General features: G+C 38.6%; 1 protein-coding gene across 5 annotated transcripts in view; it reads right to left on the bottom strand.

Annotated features, from left to right (window-relative positions):
* The window catches only part of Clip4 (CAP-Gly domain containing linker protein family member 4), a 100,670-nt gene that overhangs the window by 8,918 nt on the left and 75,183 nt on the right, over nt 1–16,569 (bottom strand). For 4 of the 5 annotated variants that reach the window (XM_078029453.1, XM_078029454.1, XM_078029452.1 and 1 more), the window contains 5 exons: nt 13,808–13,897; nt 12,807–12,950; nt 9,472–9,606; nt 5,899–6,022; nt 1,864–1,928 (listed from right to left, as the gene is read on the bottom strand). In XM_078029453.1, coding sequence (XP_077885579.1) covers nt 1,864–1,928; nt 5,899–6,022; nt 9,472–9,606; nt 12,807–12,950; nt 13,808–13,897 — 558 coding nt within the window. The remainder of the gene's footprint in view (nt 1–1,863; nt 1,929–5,898; nt 6,023–9,471; nt 9,607–12,806; nt 12,951–13,807; nt 13,898–16,569) is intronic. The other variant, XM_078029455.1, reaches the window with a different exon arrangement.

Genomic DNA, 16,569 nt, shown 5'->3' on the forward strand with positions numbered 1-16,569 from the left:
TCTTATTGGTCTAGTATTCAAAATACACAAAGAACTCAACAACAAGAAAATACCAAGAAAAAAAATAATCTATCTGAGCAAAGAAATGAACAGACACCTCACCAAACAAGGTTCACTGAGGGGTGAACATGTGAAAAAAATACTCAACCTCTGTCAGGGGCTGAATTGGGTCCCCCTAACACTGATAAGCTTAACTCCTAACCTCCAATATCTCAGAATGGGACTGTACACAGACATAGGCTTTAAATAGGTAATTAAGGTAAGACGAGGTCCTGGGGTGGGCCCTAGTTCAATGTGATAGGTATCTTTACAAGAGGAGGAGATCAGGACACAGAGACCATATGACAGCAGAGGAAGAAGCCACTGCCAGCCAAGGCAGCTCCAGCACACCAACACATCACCGCACCTCCTCAGGGAACCCCCAATTAAAACACAAGGCTATCAGAATGGTGAAAATCCATCCATATGTCATAAGTTGACCTCAACAAGGACTTACGGGCTGGTGTTAATACAAATAACTCTCTCACAGATGGTCATCCATATGGAAAAGAAAATTACACTTGATCCGTACCACCCACAAAGTCAATTCCAAGTGAACTGACAACAAATGTGAAAAATGAATATATAAAAACTTTTAAAGCACAATGTAGAAAAATACCTTTATGATATCTGTCTTAGGAAATAACTTCTTAAAACAAAAAAAAAATGCAGGCCATAAAAGGATTTGCTCTTTGACTACATAAACATCGAGAACTTTTATTTATGCAAAGACTAAAAAAATTAGTGAAGAGACAAACAATCAACTAGGCAAAAACTGAAAAAAAAATATTAGCACCTAAAATACACAAAGAAAGATCTACAAATTAATAAGATAAAAAACAATACATGCCAAAAAATAAAATGGGCAAGAGACTTAAACAGGTACTTGGTAAAAGAGCAAATGGATATGGCCCATAAACTGAAGCCTGGCTCCACCTCTTCTGTAATCTGGAAAGTATGAATTAAAGCTACAGTGAGATACCACTGAACACCATCAGACTGGCAAAGATTCCTAGGCCAAACAAGATCAGTGTCAGGAGGTACAGAGGGACAGAGTGTATGCTGCAAGCACCTGGCGCTCCCTAGGGAATGTTGAGGACATGGCCATCCTCACCTGGCAACCTAGAGACACAGTCGCCCATGCACCACAACACACAATGTACTACAACACACAATGTACTAACAAAAAAACAGGACATAACCTGAAATAACCACCCTGCATTTTAATGGGATGCTACATAACAAAATAGCAAGCACTAATCAAAACTAAACATTATTTATACACACACACACACACACACACACACATATATATATATATGATATACACTGAAAACAATTAACATAGTATTCAAGACTCACAACCTTAGGATGGGATATATGATGAGGGAGGCAGATGAGAAGCAGGTGGGTACTCAGGAGTTTCTACAACACAGGTAATCCTCAGCTGAGGGGTGGGTAACAGATATTTGCTCCATGATTAGAAGAACTATACAAATGCATTCATGTACTACTTTGTTTACATACAAACTTGACAATACAATGAACTAAAACAAAAGAACTTCTTTTTTTTTTTCCCCAATACTGGGGATCAAATCAACAGACACATGCTATGCAAGCAGCTCTACCCTGAGCTACATCCCTAAACCTTATTGTTCCTTTTTTTTTTTTTTTTTTTTGAGACAGAGACTTACTAAATTACCAAGGTTGACCTCAAACTTGTGATCCTCCTGGCCCAGCATCCCAAGTATCTGGGACTAAAGTTCTGTACCATTACCCGTGGCTACAAATATTTATTAGCAATATAAAACTATGTTATCTTACCAGGATAAGAATGATTCTGTTTATTTGAAGAAATTTCTGAAAGAGTATCCAGGGAATCTGTTAGTCTATAAACAGAACAAACAAAGCGTACCTCATTAAAAGTAGTTGGTGTTCAGGTTTTCAACCAAGGTTTTCACACCAAGGTTTTCACACCAATTAGTATTTGTTACTTCTTTCATTCAACAAACATTTATTGAGCACCCATATAAGCCAGGAATAAGCTTCAGCCTAGTGTGGGAGATAGGCAATACTCAAATGGAACAATCAGAATCACTATCTAAGAATCAAAAGTATGAAAAGTCAATTTAAAGTAAATTAGCTTAAAATAGAAACCTGATTTTGTTTCTTTGGAACTTTATTTTCAAAGGAACTTAAAAAAATATGAAAATATTTTTATTTTATTAAATTTAACAAATAGTAGATTAAAATTATAAAAATATCATGGATTCTTAAGTTGGAAAAAAAGATATTGGCTAAGTTTGTGTGTGTGTAGAATTTTTCTGATAAAACTGTATGGCTGACATAATTCAAGGCCCTTTATATTTGACTTTAAGCACAATCATAAAGGTCACCTTCCCCATGGGTTTCCTCTTCATTTTTTGATATTCAAATTATTCCTTATTTTTGAAAAGCCAACCCTGACAGCGTCATCTTCTTTCAACTGCTTACTGACCTAAATCTGCAAGGCCTCCTGTGTCAATCCCTTCTTGCAACACGATTCACTTCCATCAAGGAATCCTGCAACTCCTGCAGCATCTGCAGCTCCACACACAAGCCACCTGCATCATTTTCACATGGCATACAACACACCGCAGCCAATGAGGGACTGAGGGACACAAAGAATGTGACTTGATGAATGGTGAACAAGACAGATTTGGATGAAGTGGTGATGGACAGTAGAGAGTAACCGAATCCTAAAGGTGATCAGCTCATTAAGTTAAGTGCCTACTGATAAGAACTAAGAAAATGAATACTATGCTAATGAAGATCTTCTGGTCAGGGTGCACACGTGTCGGGGAGGATTTAGTGAGTTTTCTCAGAGTATTTATTCAAAAGAAACACTGATTGATTTATATATTGACCAAATATATAAATGTATATAGATATATGATATATAGATATATAGATATATGTGTGTGTGTGTGTGTGTGTGTGTGTGTATATATAAATATATAAGCTGAATGGAAGTTGGGTAATGGTGAATGGGTCTAAAAAGCCAACCCAGCAGAGGAAATAATATGTGCAACAATTCTGGGATAGGAGGCACATTTTTTAAATGGAAAGGGGAAAAATAAAAGGCAGCTATAATTCCAAGGAGAAAGATGTAAGGTGAGGATGTGATAGGTCACTACCTTATTAGGACTGTCCTCAAGCAGTCCCTAATTTAAAAATCCTTCCATCTTGGGGATCAATGGGGTCTTTAAAGAGATCAAAACTGATTTGGATTAGAAACTCTTCAAAATCAGAGACCATGTCTGTTTTATTTGCTTATAGAATGCCTAGCACAGCACAAAGTGCTAAAAGACACTTAATAGTATTTGATGATGATGAATGAGACAATCAGAAGATGACAGGAAGACAGCTGGATTGAGACAGCAGTTCATTTAGAGACAGCCCTGTTTCTGTTAAGAGGGAGCTGCTTTCAAATGCACCACCTTAAAGAAGGCCCAACAGAAGGCAAGCAAAACACAAAGTCAAAAACAAAGCCAGAGGAAAAATGAAACCATGAGAAAGAATGTGGCTTCACAGTGCAGAGGAGGAAAAAAGGGCTGTTCCTGCAGAAAAGCATTGAACTGGGAATCAGAGCTGATCAATACTTACTGTGCCTAAAAAGCACCAAACTACACACTCTGGGTAATGGAACATGAAACGAATCCCAGTCCTCATGACTAGGAAACAAAATCTGTATAAGCCTGTAGCAACGTGCCAATGACGACTTTCCCAAGTAGCAGAGCGCAGGAGCCTGACCAGTGGCTCAGTGGACCTCACTCCCAAGGTCACCCCTTGCAACTTCTTAAAGGAAGTCGCCAGAGCTCCTTTATCCACCAGAGCTATGTTAAGAAGCACACATCCTGATTCTAGATGGTCAGGGTTCGAATCCCCTCTGGGAGCATAGCTTACTTAATCACTCTGGGTCCTGCCTTCCTGTCTGTGAATCAGGGAGCAGTACAGTGCCCCACTCACCGGGTGTGGAGAAGTAAATCATCTGTTATGGTTTGGATGTGAGGTGTCCCCCCAAAAGCTCATGCGTGAGACAATTCAAGATGGTTCAGGGGAGAAATGAATGGGTTGTGAGATCTTAACCCAATCAGTGATGTAATCCCCTGATAGGGATTAGGTGAGTGGTAACTGAAAATGGTAGGGTGTGGCTGGAGGAGATGGTTTTGATGTATATATTTTGTATCTTCAGAGTGAAGTGTCTCTCTCTCTCTCTCTCTCTCTCTCTCTCTCTCTCTCTCTCTGCTTCTTGATCACCATGATGTGAGCTGCTTCCCTCTGCCACACACACTGCCATAATTTTCAGCCTTATCTTGAGCCCCAAGAAATGGATCCAGCCTTCGATGGACTATGACCTCTGGAAACTTGAGCCCTCAAATAAATTTTTCCTCCTCTGTAGTTGACTAAATACATGAACAGTGCTGAAAACAGGGCCCAGAAGTTGTGCACATGATTCATTACTAGCATTTCCTTTTCTTCATTTAAAAAATGACTACAAAAAAAGGAGGAGGAGGTAGGGGAGGAGGAGCAGCACCAGCAAAGTGCCTAAAAGTATGGACTTAGAATAAAACAAAATAACAAACCTGGGCTGGGTCCAGCTCCACCCCTAACTAGCCACATGACTTTAGCTAAGTTACTTTATCTCTTGTAATTTGTTTCTTCACCTGCCAAAACGGGAATAATCATAATGGCTTACACTGCCTGGGCTTGGACACAGAGGAGTCACAGTGACATAAGCAGCCAGGCCACACACTATAGAGCCCTCTGCTTATTAAATGCTCAATAAATGTTTGTAACAGATATGGTTATTTTCTGGCTTACCTGACCAAACAAACGCCTATTTGGACCAAAGGAAGTAACATTTAACAGAGGATACTTTAGGAACTACAAAATCACTGTGTGCTGAATGTTTATCAAAAAGAAGAAAATGACAATACCAAGTGCATTGTAAAAAGAAGGAAATTAATACAAAAAGTATATGCAGTTATTCAACACACAAAAAAACTGAGGACGAAAGTTGATATGAGAAACTAAAATGAATTTGCCTGGAAGCGGTCACAGGCTCGTAAGGGAGCCGGAGTGTGATCAGGGTTCTAGACTTAGGAATATGATCAGACCATGTATGTTCTCCCTTATTGAAAGATTCGCATCCCATTTCCCAGCCACTGAAAAGCACACCAAGCCAGCTCTTCCAGCACATAAGGCACTTCACTTTCCACCTGGAATTTCACAGGGATTTGTTTCTGCTCAAGTTGTTTTTTAAAACCAGAGTAAGGTGCACAGAAGTGTTACTGTCTTACGAAGAAACACCGAGGAGATTTATTATATATAAGTCCTTGAAACTTCACTTCCCCCAAAGATCTACTGCCTATCTATTTTTGAAAACTAAAGAAATCAGAGGAAAAGCCATTTTGGTTCCATTAGGTTTGCAGGAGAATGAATGGGTGCCTGCTGGCAGGAAATTTAATGTAGTTAGGATGTGACTGAAGCAATCAGGGAGCATTTTTACTTTTGTTTGCATGACAGATTAAGCTTGCTGCTCTCACTGTTCTTAGCTTCAAACGCCACTTCTAATAGCCTACACATACTCATAGGGTTTGCAAATGAGGAAAAAAGAAGGTTTTTAAAATTGCAAATCCTTAGCAAGGCAAATTTAGCTTTCCATGAGCCTTCTCTCTGAAGAAGGTGGCTGGTTAACCCTTAAAAGAAGGCACAAGTTACACTTGGTGTGTGTCTCCAGATAAAATTAGGGTCTCTGTGTGCAACTTCAAATTTCAAAACATTTATGTAAACATACACAAATCCCCTTTTTCTCACCTTTGTACCCTGGATGGGGGAGCAAATATTCCATATCTTGGAGAACAACTAAAATACTGCACACCTCCAACTGAACCATCATTCTTGCCATGGGGTTTTTCAAGCTCTATACCGTACCAATACCCTAGAACATGAATATTGCATTTTAAAAGCGTCTACACTTTGCTTAAAATCATTACGCTATTATACTAACCCAAAATCTGGATGGTTTAACATTTTCACAAATGACCAAAATGATGGAATATCATCACCATCATTAAGCTTTCAAATGATAAAATTATAAAATATAAAACTTGAAAATTTGAAAAGTGGGGAAAACATTTTACCAGTGTAATTGCTGAACAGTACATTAAGGGAGGAAAATAAAATGCACAAACACAAATTTGGAGAGGATTAGCTATTATGCAAGTAGACTGCAGCCAAAATGTATCTTAAAACTATAAAGAAAAAGAAACCGTCCTTGACTCTAATCCGCTGTGTTTCACAAGAGAAGTATAATATAACATCAAGATGCAAATCATACAGTAAATGTGCAATCTTTTCATTTCACACTCCCAATATTAGAACACCACCAATGGTTCTTAAATAATTAAAGAAGGACAAAGATAATATGGAAAATACCACCAGACATCATGGTGACTCTGGTTCCCTCCTTCCCTCCCTCCCTCTCTCCCTCCCTCCCTCTCTCCCTCCCTTCTTCCCTTTCTCCCCCTCCCTCCCTCCCTCCCTCTTTCCCCCCTTCTTCCCTTTCTCCCTCTCCCTCCCTCCTTCCCTCTCTCCCCCCTTCTTCCCTCTCTCCCTCTCCTTTCCTTCTTCCATCCCTCTCTCTCCCTTCCCCTCCCCCTCCCTGACCCCCCCTCTCTCTTTCTATCTCTAGATGGAAAGAAAAATCTTCTTTTTTTTCCTTTTAGGAAGAATCTTCTAAACGATTTTTAGTATTTAAAGGCCCACTCTGAGGAAAGTGATAGGAATTTAGAAAGCCTAAAACTGAAGTAGCAAGGTTGCTTTTAGGGTTTCCACAAGCCTAAGGTAAATGGAGACCCTCTGAGAGCAAGGATTTTCAAGTTGAGGATACCTTAGACCAGCTTAAAAATGCCTAGGAGTTCACTCATTCGTGATTTAAAAGGAGAGTACAATGGTAATTGCATTTGGTCTCCTACAATCCATAATAAATAAAAATGAGGACATACACATCAAGAAAGATACTGCAGATTACAAAATACAAATATATTGTTTCTCTCAGAATATCAGCTCTTTGAGTCAATTATAGAGCTGCTAATAAGCCATCCCAAAACTTCTTTATTCTCTTCCTCTTATGCTCAAAAAGATGAAACCAGGGCCCATGTCCAGGTACTGGGGTTGGAAAGGCTAAAGCATGACCAATGTCTGTCTGCAGAGCCCTATGGTGTCGGTGTTGTGAAACAGAGCAGAGTCTACACACCCACTGTGCAGACGCAGCCATGCAAACAAAATCACATGCAAAAAAAGAGAGGGAGGGAGGGAAGGAGGGAACCAGAGTCACCATTAGAAATTTAAAAGTTAAAAGTAAACCTAAAATAATGAATTGTATCCAAAGAATCAAACCATCCTAGCCTTGTTTAAGAAGGTCCGCTAAGACACTCTCGTTAGCACTGTTACTTCTCTGAGTACCACAATTAGGACTTTTCAAGTTCTACTTCCTTCTGCCTTTGATACTTTCTTATATAATTTTTGCATTTTACCATTTTAATTTACCATATTACTGCTACATGTTTACCATACAGCTTTCAAAAAATGTGTAACATACATATGAAAAGTGTTAGCAGCGGTGATTCCACACTGTCTGGTAGTGGTAGGGCATGGATATCTTCCTGTTTAAATGTTAATTTTCTTTACAATGTGGCAATGAAAAAAATGCTGAAGAGGTCAAACATACCCTCTTCCAGGTCTAGATCTTATAGTCTATAAAAAGTCTAACATTATCATTGTACTATAGAAATGACTGATCTAAATTTTGATGACACAAGAAGTGTATGCTACCACTTCCTCAAAGGACAGAATGACTAACACAAAACCTTCCAAATTCTATTGCATTTGCTTGCTACTACCCAAGTTCCGAAATGCTTTACATTAGAAATTTAAAAGTTAAAAGTAAACCTAAAATAATGAGTTGTATCCAAAGAATCAAACCATCCTAGCCTTGTTATAAGGTCAGAAAGAGGGAAGTGCAGAGATAGAGAGAGATTGTGAAAATTAACCTACCTGTGAGTTCTCTAAGTTTTTACTTGAGAACTGTTAAGTACATCCTAACTAATCTTAATTGCTGCTACCTGGAGTCCCCCAAAGAGCCATGAAATATAAAACATACAAGCTGTCTCAAGTCAACCTACTGACTTGCAGTTAAAAGTGGTATTGCTGAAACAAGAAGATGTTGGGGGCTGTCTCGTGTTTCTGAGTGTCCAACAGACAGTGGCACTGACTGACTGTGTTCCAGACTATCTTTCCATGGCTGTGTGTGTGTGTGTAGAGGACATCTTGGAGGATAGAGATGGGAGTCCCCGACAGAGCAAAAGGTGCACATTGTGGAAAAACACGGTGTCCACAAAGAGGTTCAGACTTCCTAAGCTCATAAACCACTGGTGACCAGGTGTCACCTATCCCTCAGTCCCACCCTGTTGAAACTGAAGCTCAAGCTTAGGGAACAATGCAAGAAAATGCTAATTCTATGGCTACTGCTATTCTTGTGAGTACCAAAGTCCTTTGTCTCTTGACCTTGAATTCTCCCATCTTCCATTAACATCTAATACTATGGCAGGCTAACTTGATAGTTTGCAAACAGGGTAAAATCTCAGATCCTTTGTGGTTCTTAAAAGAATGCTACACCACAAACTTTTTTTTTAATCAATGTTCTAGGTAACCTTTTCCTAAAATGCAGCAATGCCACCATGTGTTAAAATAGCATATTGCTATTTAAAACGTACAATTTCATTTGAAACTTCAGTGTAAAATTATAATATTCGAAAATGTACAAGAAACTAACCCTTACTTTTGAAAAATCAATATAAAGCATAGGTAGGTTGGGATGAATATACAAAAACACAAATATGCATTTTTAAGGTACACAGAAGGGTGTATAGAAGCTCTTTCCATTTTCCTCTGCTTTTTTCTCCAAGTCACCCTGTTTAAAAAAAAACTGTACACTTAATTCATTACATACTCACTTTATGGATTATCCTTGGAAAAAATCCTAATCCTGAAAAGGTTTCCCCTGTCATTTAGCACACTCAGCAATCAGTAAGAATAAACTTGGGAAATGACAACTAATTTTAACATTAGACAAATGGAAACACAATCAATAAGAGAAACTTATGGATGTAAGTCAATCCAGGCAATCTGAGTGTGGATCACTGTTTTACGTGTGTGTATGTGTGTATGTGTGTGTGCTTGTGTGCGTGTACACACATACTATTGCTATTATCCACAAAAGCTGTTAATCGAGAATTCTCTATGATTCAATTTTATTTACCTCTAAAATTTTAAACCTTTTATACTCTAAAGAATTAAAATTGAGCAAAGAATATTGAGATGAGTTACCTGGAGCAAAGTTTGTTGTCCCAAAGAACTTAATGGTACCAACTCTCTGGCCAACCACCAACACCCTATCTCCAAGGCGGAGCTCCCCTTCACGACGGCTATTATTTGCTATAGATGTTGCTGAGGAATTCAAACCTGTTGGGGTGGTGGATGGGAGATAAGAGGAAAAGAGGGGAAAAAAAAAGTAGAAAACTCAAAAGGCACATTAGTCCAAAAAAAAAAAAAATCACTATGCATTCTAAGGAGTTAGCTGGAAATTTCAACATCAGATACCTTTCATTATGTATGTCATCTGCGACTGCATTTCTCACAGGGAAGGCCAAGGCACATAGAGCAAAAGTGTAAGGGTTTTCTGAGAAAATTATTGCCATAGGAAATTCACACACTCGATTCCGGGTAGAATCAATTCTGCCAGGACCACCTGTAGTACTCTCTACTAGGGACAGGACCAGCCAGCTTTTTATGTGAAGCAGTAAATAGTTTAAGCTTTGCAAGCCATACTGTCTGTGTCACAGTGACTCAGCTCTGCTGTGGAAGCATGAAAGCAGATGTACATAATGCATAAAGGAACAGGCACAGCTGTGTTTCCATAAAACCACCACACTTACAAAATCAGGTGGAGGTCAGATTTGGCCATCGGGTTGTAATTTGCCAGTCCCTACTCTAGCAAAATGCTAGAGTCATTGTCGTTTTACCTGGATTCAGTGTAAATGATACACACAGAAATGTGATTTGAAGGTAAAAGTGCTACAGTAGTTAATATAATATAAAAATATAGAATTTAAAATTCTCCAAAATCTAAACCATTTTGAGCTCCAATGCACAAATTCCCACTCAGGTTAAACTGCCAAAGCTCAAGGGAGTTTTAACACTCAAAAATTCTCAGATTTCAGATTTTGGGGCTTAGAGATTCTCAACCAGTTATCCAGGTAAATATTCCAAAACCTGAAAAAAATAAATCTAACACACTTCTGGGTCCTAAGTATTTTGGATATGGGATACTAAGTCTATAACTCAATCCAGTTACTCCCAATATATTTCCTAATTAAAGAACAAAACCATTCTCTACTTGATTCAAAACTAAACCCTACAATACACCCTATTAGATATCAGAAGTCCCAGAGAAATACCATCTCCAAAGCTATCCAATTACCAAGGCTGGCAGAGAACAGGTGGGCCCCTGTCTTGTGGGCATGTGAGCAGACTGAAGACCCAACCCCCTGGGAAGTCTGGAGAACCCAAGGTGAGGGCCTGGGAAGGAACAAGTCACTCTGTGAACAGAGAAGCTGAAAACACAATGATGAAGGAAGGCACCTAAGCCCATGGGGAAGGAAGGTCTAGATCAGCTGCTGGACTAAGAAGTCCTGGGCCCCTCTAATAACCGAGAGTTCATAGCACTTTATAGTTTACATAGTACCTTTCATAAAAGCTAAAATGAAAAATAGGACACAAACCAAGGAATGATCTGAGACACAGTGTTTGCAGCTCAAAGGCGGTACACCCAGATTAATAGAAATCCTTGTCTGTCCCCATCCGCCTGCCCACAATGGCCAAAGATGGCAAGATCAAAAACGGGATACAGTGAGGCCAACCCTGAACCCAGCTTCCTCCCTGCCCCCCCCCATTGCCCTAATCCTTCCTTTCTGCTCCTCTAATTCTTTAGCCTGTCCTTCCATTATTGTCCATTCTCTGCAGTTTACGTTTCTTTCAAATGCAAACAAATATAGGAAAAGTGGAATATCTACCCACACTCTGGACAGATTTATTAAGGAAATGTCACTAGGGTTCCAAACACACCTCCATTCTCTGTTCCCCCTCCCTCTGAAAGGTTTTCTTTCCTACTCTGACCACTGTCTTCATCTTCACTATTATTTATCTACATAACACTCAAATTGATAAAAGGAAAAAAGGTATGCATGTAGGCCCACTAGAACTATTACTTATAAAAGCTAAAAAAAAAAAGGTGATTCTATTCTCACATATACATGTAAAAATTTAAAAAAATATCAAAAATCTAAATATTAATTGAGAGGGACCTTAATCTATAAATAAAATACACACAAGTAGGATTATATCGTTGTAACTTCTCTCCTCTGTGCCTCACTGTGTTAAGGAGAAATTGGTCAGGTGAACATTCGTAGGCAAAATCTCCAAGTTGGGTTCCCCAATTTTAGGGTCCCAATTTCAGATGTATTATGTCAATGTTATTTCTGGGTGTTTTGGTTTTCCCTTTTTCTTTTTTTTTTCCATTAATATTTTAAAGAAAAAAAATACATAATGAACATTTTCTATAATAAAATACTAAAAGGAGCACAAGTATTAAAAAAGAACTATGGTAATTATCATGAGGTTATCATGAGGGTCATTAAGAATAATTTGGAGCTAGACATGGTGGCGCATGCCTGCAATCCCAGAAATTCTAGAGGCTGAGACAGTAGGGATTGCAAGGGCAATTTAGTGAGACCCTGTCTCAAAATAAAAAATAAAAAGGGCTGGGGGTGTGGCTCAGTGGTAAAGTACCCCTGGATTTGATCCTCAAGAACACACACACACACACACACACAACTGATTTGGGCCTAAATGGACAAGTTTCTGGACAAGTTTTCTATTTAAATAAACAAGTAAACTGCAATAGACACAATTTCAACAAGTCTAAATAATTGTTCTATGTATCCTCACATACAGTTGGAGAAAAGGGGACTGGACCCTTAGCCAGTTAGTTAAAAGTCACATAAGGACAGGCTGCCACTGGCATCTCGGAAGGGGCTCTCTGACCCTGTCCTACATAGTTTTAAACAATAACTTGAGTAAAAGCAGAGAAAACATGCTTTTTAAATATGAAGATGATACAGAAGCATGTGAGAAAAATGCCATTAATATGTTTTAAGATGGCCAAAGTTCAATACTGCTCACCTAAGGATTTGACAGGTAAGGCAACTTAAACATTGCTGTCAGGCCGTTTGTAACTATGCAATCTCCTTTTATTCCCTCTTTTAATCCAGTCCAGTAGTTCTCTAAGTCTATCTACATAAGAAATGTAGTATAGGAATTTATCTCTTTTAAAGAAGACTAACAGGCAAGACACAAGAAACAAAATTCAGATGGGATGAAACCCTCAGGAGCAAATTTAAGTGAAAATTAATGCAATATCTTATATCCAACAGCAAAACAAAGAGACCTGGCTTAAGGCCCAGGGGGAGACAAAGAAGAGTGCAAGTAGTTCAATCTGACTGCAGTAAAGAGTTCCTTCTACACATTTAAAAAGAGCAAATCTACTTACAAACAAACCAAGATAAAAAACACCAAGAAAGCCTGGTTGAAAAAGCCATAGATACCAGCACTGGCTCGAGATGGCAGAGAAGGGCTTTTGCTCATGGTCTTCTTGTTATTGCTGCTTGCATTCGCTTTCTTGGGGTAGCTCTGTTTGTGTTCCAAAGAAGATGTAGAGGAGGAGCTGCTGATGGATCCGTGCAGGGTAACTAAAACAGAAACACAAAAGAATGCATTCAAGTGCAGAAAATAAGAAGTGGGCCAAGGAGATGCTTTTCTAGGCAAATCCTTCTGAAATGCTCCATTTAGCTTCCTCAACTGTGGATTATCTAGTGTTAAATACCTGATGTCATCCAAATATATTGTAGTTAAAAAAGACTTTGGGCACATGCCTATAATCCCAGTGTCTCAGGAAGCTGAGGCAGGAGGATCAAGGCGAGTCTCAGCAACTTAGCAAGGCCCTAAGCAATTTAGCAAGACCCTGTCTCAAAATAAAAAATAAAGGACAGAGGCTGTAGCTCAGTGGTAAAGCACCCCTGCATTAAATCCCCAGTACCCCCCACTCCAAAAAAAAAAAAAAAAAGATTTTATAACACAAGTAATTGTTTTTTAAGGATTCAGCACAATCTTAAATAGGAGGTGCTACTATATCCATTAATGTTAACTACCTATCTAATCTGACCACCATCACCTTAAATAAATACTGACAGTAGAGTCCTATTTTATTTACATTATAAAACACACACACACAAAAATGCCATTAATATGTTTTAAGATGGCCAAAGTTCAATACTGCTCACCTAAGGATTTGACAGGTAAGGCAACTTAAACATTGCTGTCAGGCTGTTTGTAACTATGCAATCTCCTTTTATTGCCTCTTTTAATCCAATCCAATAGTTCTCTAAGTCTATCTACATAAGAAATGCAGTATAGGAATTTATCTCTTTTAAAGCACACACTTTATTATGAGCTGGTTAACTTTAAAACTTAACCCCCATGTAAGCTGTTTTTCTATATTAAAATTCCACCAGCAAATTAAATTTTTAGAAGTTATAAATTATATTACCATCTTTCTCTGTTAAAGTTTTCAATTCTTCACTAGGAGGCAACGAAAGTGCTGATTCAGAAGCACTCTCTTTTTTTGATGTCATCAATCCTAGGACATGAAAATAAAGCACTTTCAGCAAAAGAGAATTTTCTTTAACATTAAACACACAAAAAAATGTATTTGTTTTAAAAACTACATGCATTCCTCTTCATCTAAATCTTATCTTCTTCTGAAAACATGTTGGATAATAAACACAGAAACCAATATTTCATCTTTAGAGGAAAAAGAATGCATTTGCAGCCAATATGAAAGCCCCAATTTCATGATCTGCTAAGGATTTCCAAGGAATACAAAACATGTGCCACCCAGGTGCCTCACTGACGGCTGACATACCCTCTGGTGAGCACATCTGCACCGTGCTGTCAGGTACAGCAAACTGAAGACAGGACGTGCAGGGGCCACAGCTCACTGGAACCTGCAAACAACTAGTTCACCAATGTTTGCATGCAATTCATTGCAGCAGGTATTCTGTGCAGTGAATTTGGGGTAAAAATTTTTGCCAATTATTATAGCAATTCTTCACTTATGAGAGTTCAGATGGTAAGAAGTCCTGTACTTTGTCATTGGTATTCTGAAAATGACTACCCCACTCTACCACACCCTACTCTCACAAAACTTTTACATGGAGCAGGGAAGCTCTTAAATAATAATCTGCCTTATTAAGACTTTTGTTTCAACTGTACAGAACTAAATAATTTAAATAGGAAATCAAACGGGCTACACATAATTTTAAGTTCTGTCTGGTAGAATTCTATTTACTTATGAAGCATTTTTAACAAAGAACTGTCCTTGGGACTTTGAATATCACAAGGTACTCAAAGATTAACAAGGCATGGTCCATGCCCTGAGGAGGTAGGTCCTGCTCGGTTCAATATGGATGGCATGAGTAAAATGTGAGAATACTCTTCACGAGGACAGGAGAAGGAGACAGTAACTGCTGCTGTAACCATGAACAAGTGCGCCATCACCAAGGCCACAAAACACTGAGATAGGCCTTGAGGAACAAGTGAGATCTTTCCCCAGAACACTGGAGGTACGGTCAGGAAGAATTAAGAATGGAAGCTCAGAATGGAGAGAAAGTAGCTCTTGCAGGAAGACAGAGCACGGTAAGTACTTGGCTGGAATGGAGTAGTTTTTGGATGGAGAAGTAAGACTAGATGGACAGGTGTCAGAAGATCTCCCAGGTAAGAGTGCCTGCCTAAGGAATGGAAGCTCTTCAGTAGTGGAGGAGTCTCCACTGGGCTTTAAAAAGGAGGACTGGCCTCACAGAGTCCTGGTTATGTAACATTTCTCCAACTTAAGGCCTAAAAGAAAACCAGAGGTGGAGAAGCTGATTGCAGAAACTTGGGGAAACTATGACAGCAATCAGGGATGAGGACCTGAACTAGACACCACAAATGGAATGAGAAGACAACCTGCTGGGTAGATTTCTTATTTTTTAATAATTTAATTATTATGTTTTTCTGTCTTAATTATCCATTTGGTCCTTTTTTTGAAAGTTTTAATTGAGATCACCGTAAATTCATGCTGTAAAAAGTAATATAAGATCCCTGTACACTTTGTCCAGTTTCTCCAAAGATAATGTTTTACAAAACTATAATCCCAAATCAGGAAACCAACCTTGATATAATCCAGTGATTTTACACAAATCATCCAAGGTTTACTTGTGTGTGTGTCTGTGTGTGTACACACAATATATGACTCTTCACATCTTCTGTTTCTCTGCTAAAATTGTCTTTCCATTTGTTTCAAGAGAATTCACCCTTAGTTCTTGGAGCATAGTTACAATTATTCTTTACAATTATTCTATTCTTTAAAGTCTTTATGTGTTAGTTGCAACATCCGTATCATCTTAGAGTTCCTATGTGAATGTTTTGTTATTGGACAATGAGTCACGTTAAACCCTTTGGAGAATGTTGTTTTGTTGGTTGGTTTTCTTTTGCTTTAGCAGAAGTCACAACCTGGTTAGGTTCAGGCTAGAACTTTCTGCCCACCTTCTGTGCGCAGCAGTTCCCATGGCCACTGAGTTTCCAAAATCTCTGCAGTGACATTCAAATCTATTTTATGTGCTATGCCACCAAGTAGTCAGTTGGGCCTGGGAAGTAGTCTATCCAGAGACCACCACCTTTGGTCAGATTCATACACACCCAACCTGGGAGTTCCTGTCTAATATTTGAAAGTCACATCTTCTCGTGATCTCCCTGACAGCTCCAGGACACTCCTTCCTCGCATCCTGAGTACAACACCTCCCACGGTTTTCATTTCCCTACTCTGTCATGAGATGGATTCTGCCTCTAGGGTCCAGCTATGATAAAACAGAAAGAACTCTGGGGACTCCATGCATGTTTTTAGAACCACAGTTTCTCCATTCAGAAACAAGGGTTGCCCTTCCTTGGGATTTTAGGTACCTGCTCACCCACTGGGTTGGGGTGAAAGAGAATTGAAAAAAAAAAAAACTGTAGAGAGATATTTTTAAAGAACATAATTAAACAGAAAATTATTCCAAGGGCATAATTAAAAGACTAACTATTATAAAGATGTCAGTTCTTTTTAAATTGATTTAAGGTTTAAATTTAATACAAGTTAAAACCACAGCAGATTATTTTTTAAAAGAAACTTAACTACTTATTCTAGAATTAATAAGGAAGTGTGATGTATAAAGCCCCAAAATAGGAAAGACAATTATCAAGAATAAGGTGGGAGACTTTCCTCTACTAGAT

Source organism: Ictidomys tridecemlineatus, chromosome 12 (assembly GCF_052094955.1).
Source record: "Ictidomys tridecemlineatus isolate mIctTri1 chromosome 12, mIctTri1.hap1, whole genome shotgun sequence".
Classification (NCBI taxonomy): domain Eukaryota; kingdom Metazoa; phylum Chordata; class Mammalia; order Rodentia; family Sciuridae; genus Ictidomys; species Ictidomys tridecemlineatus.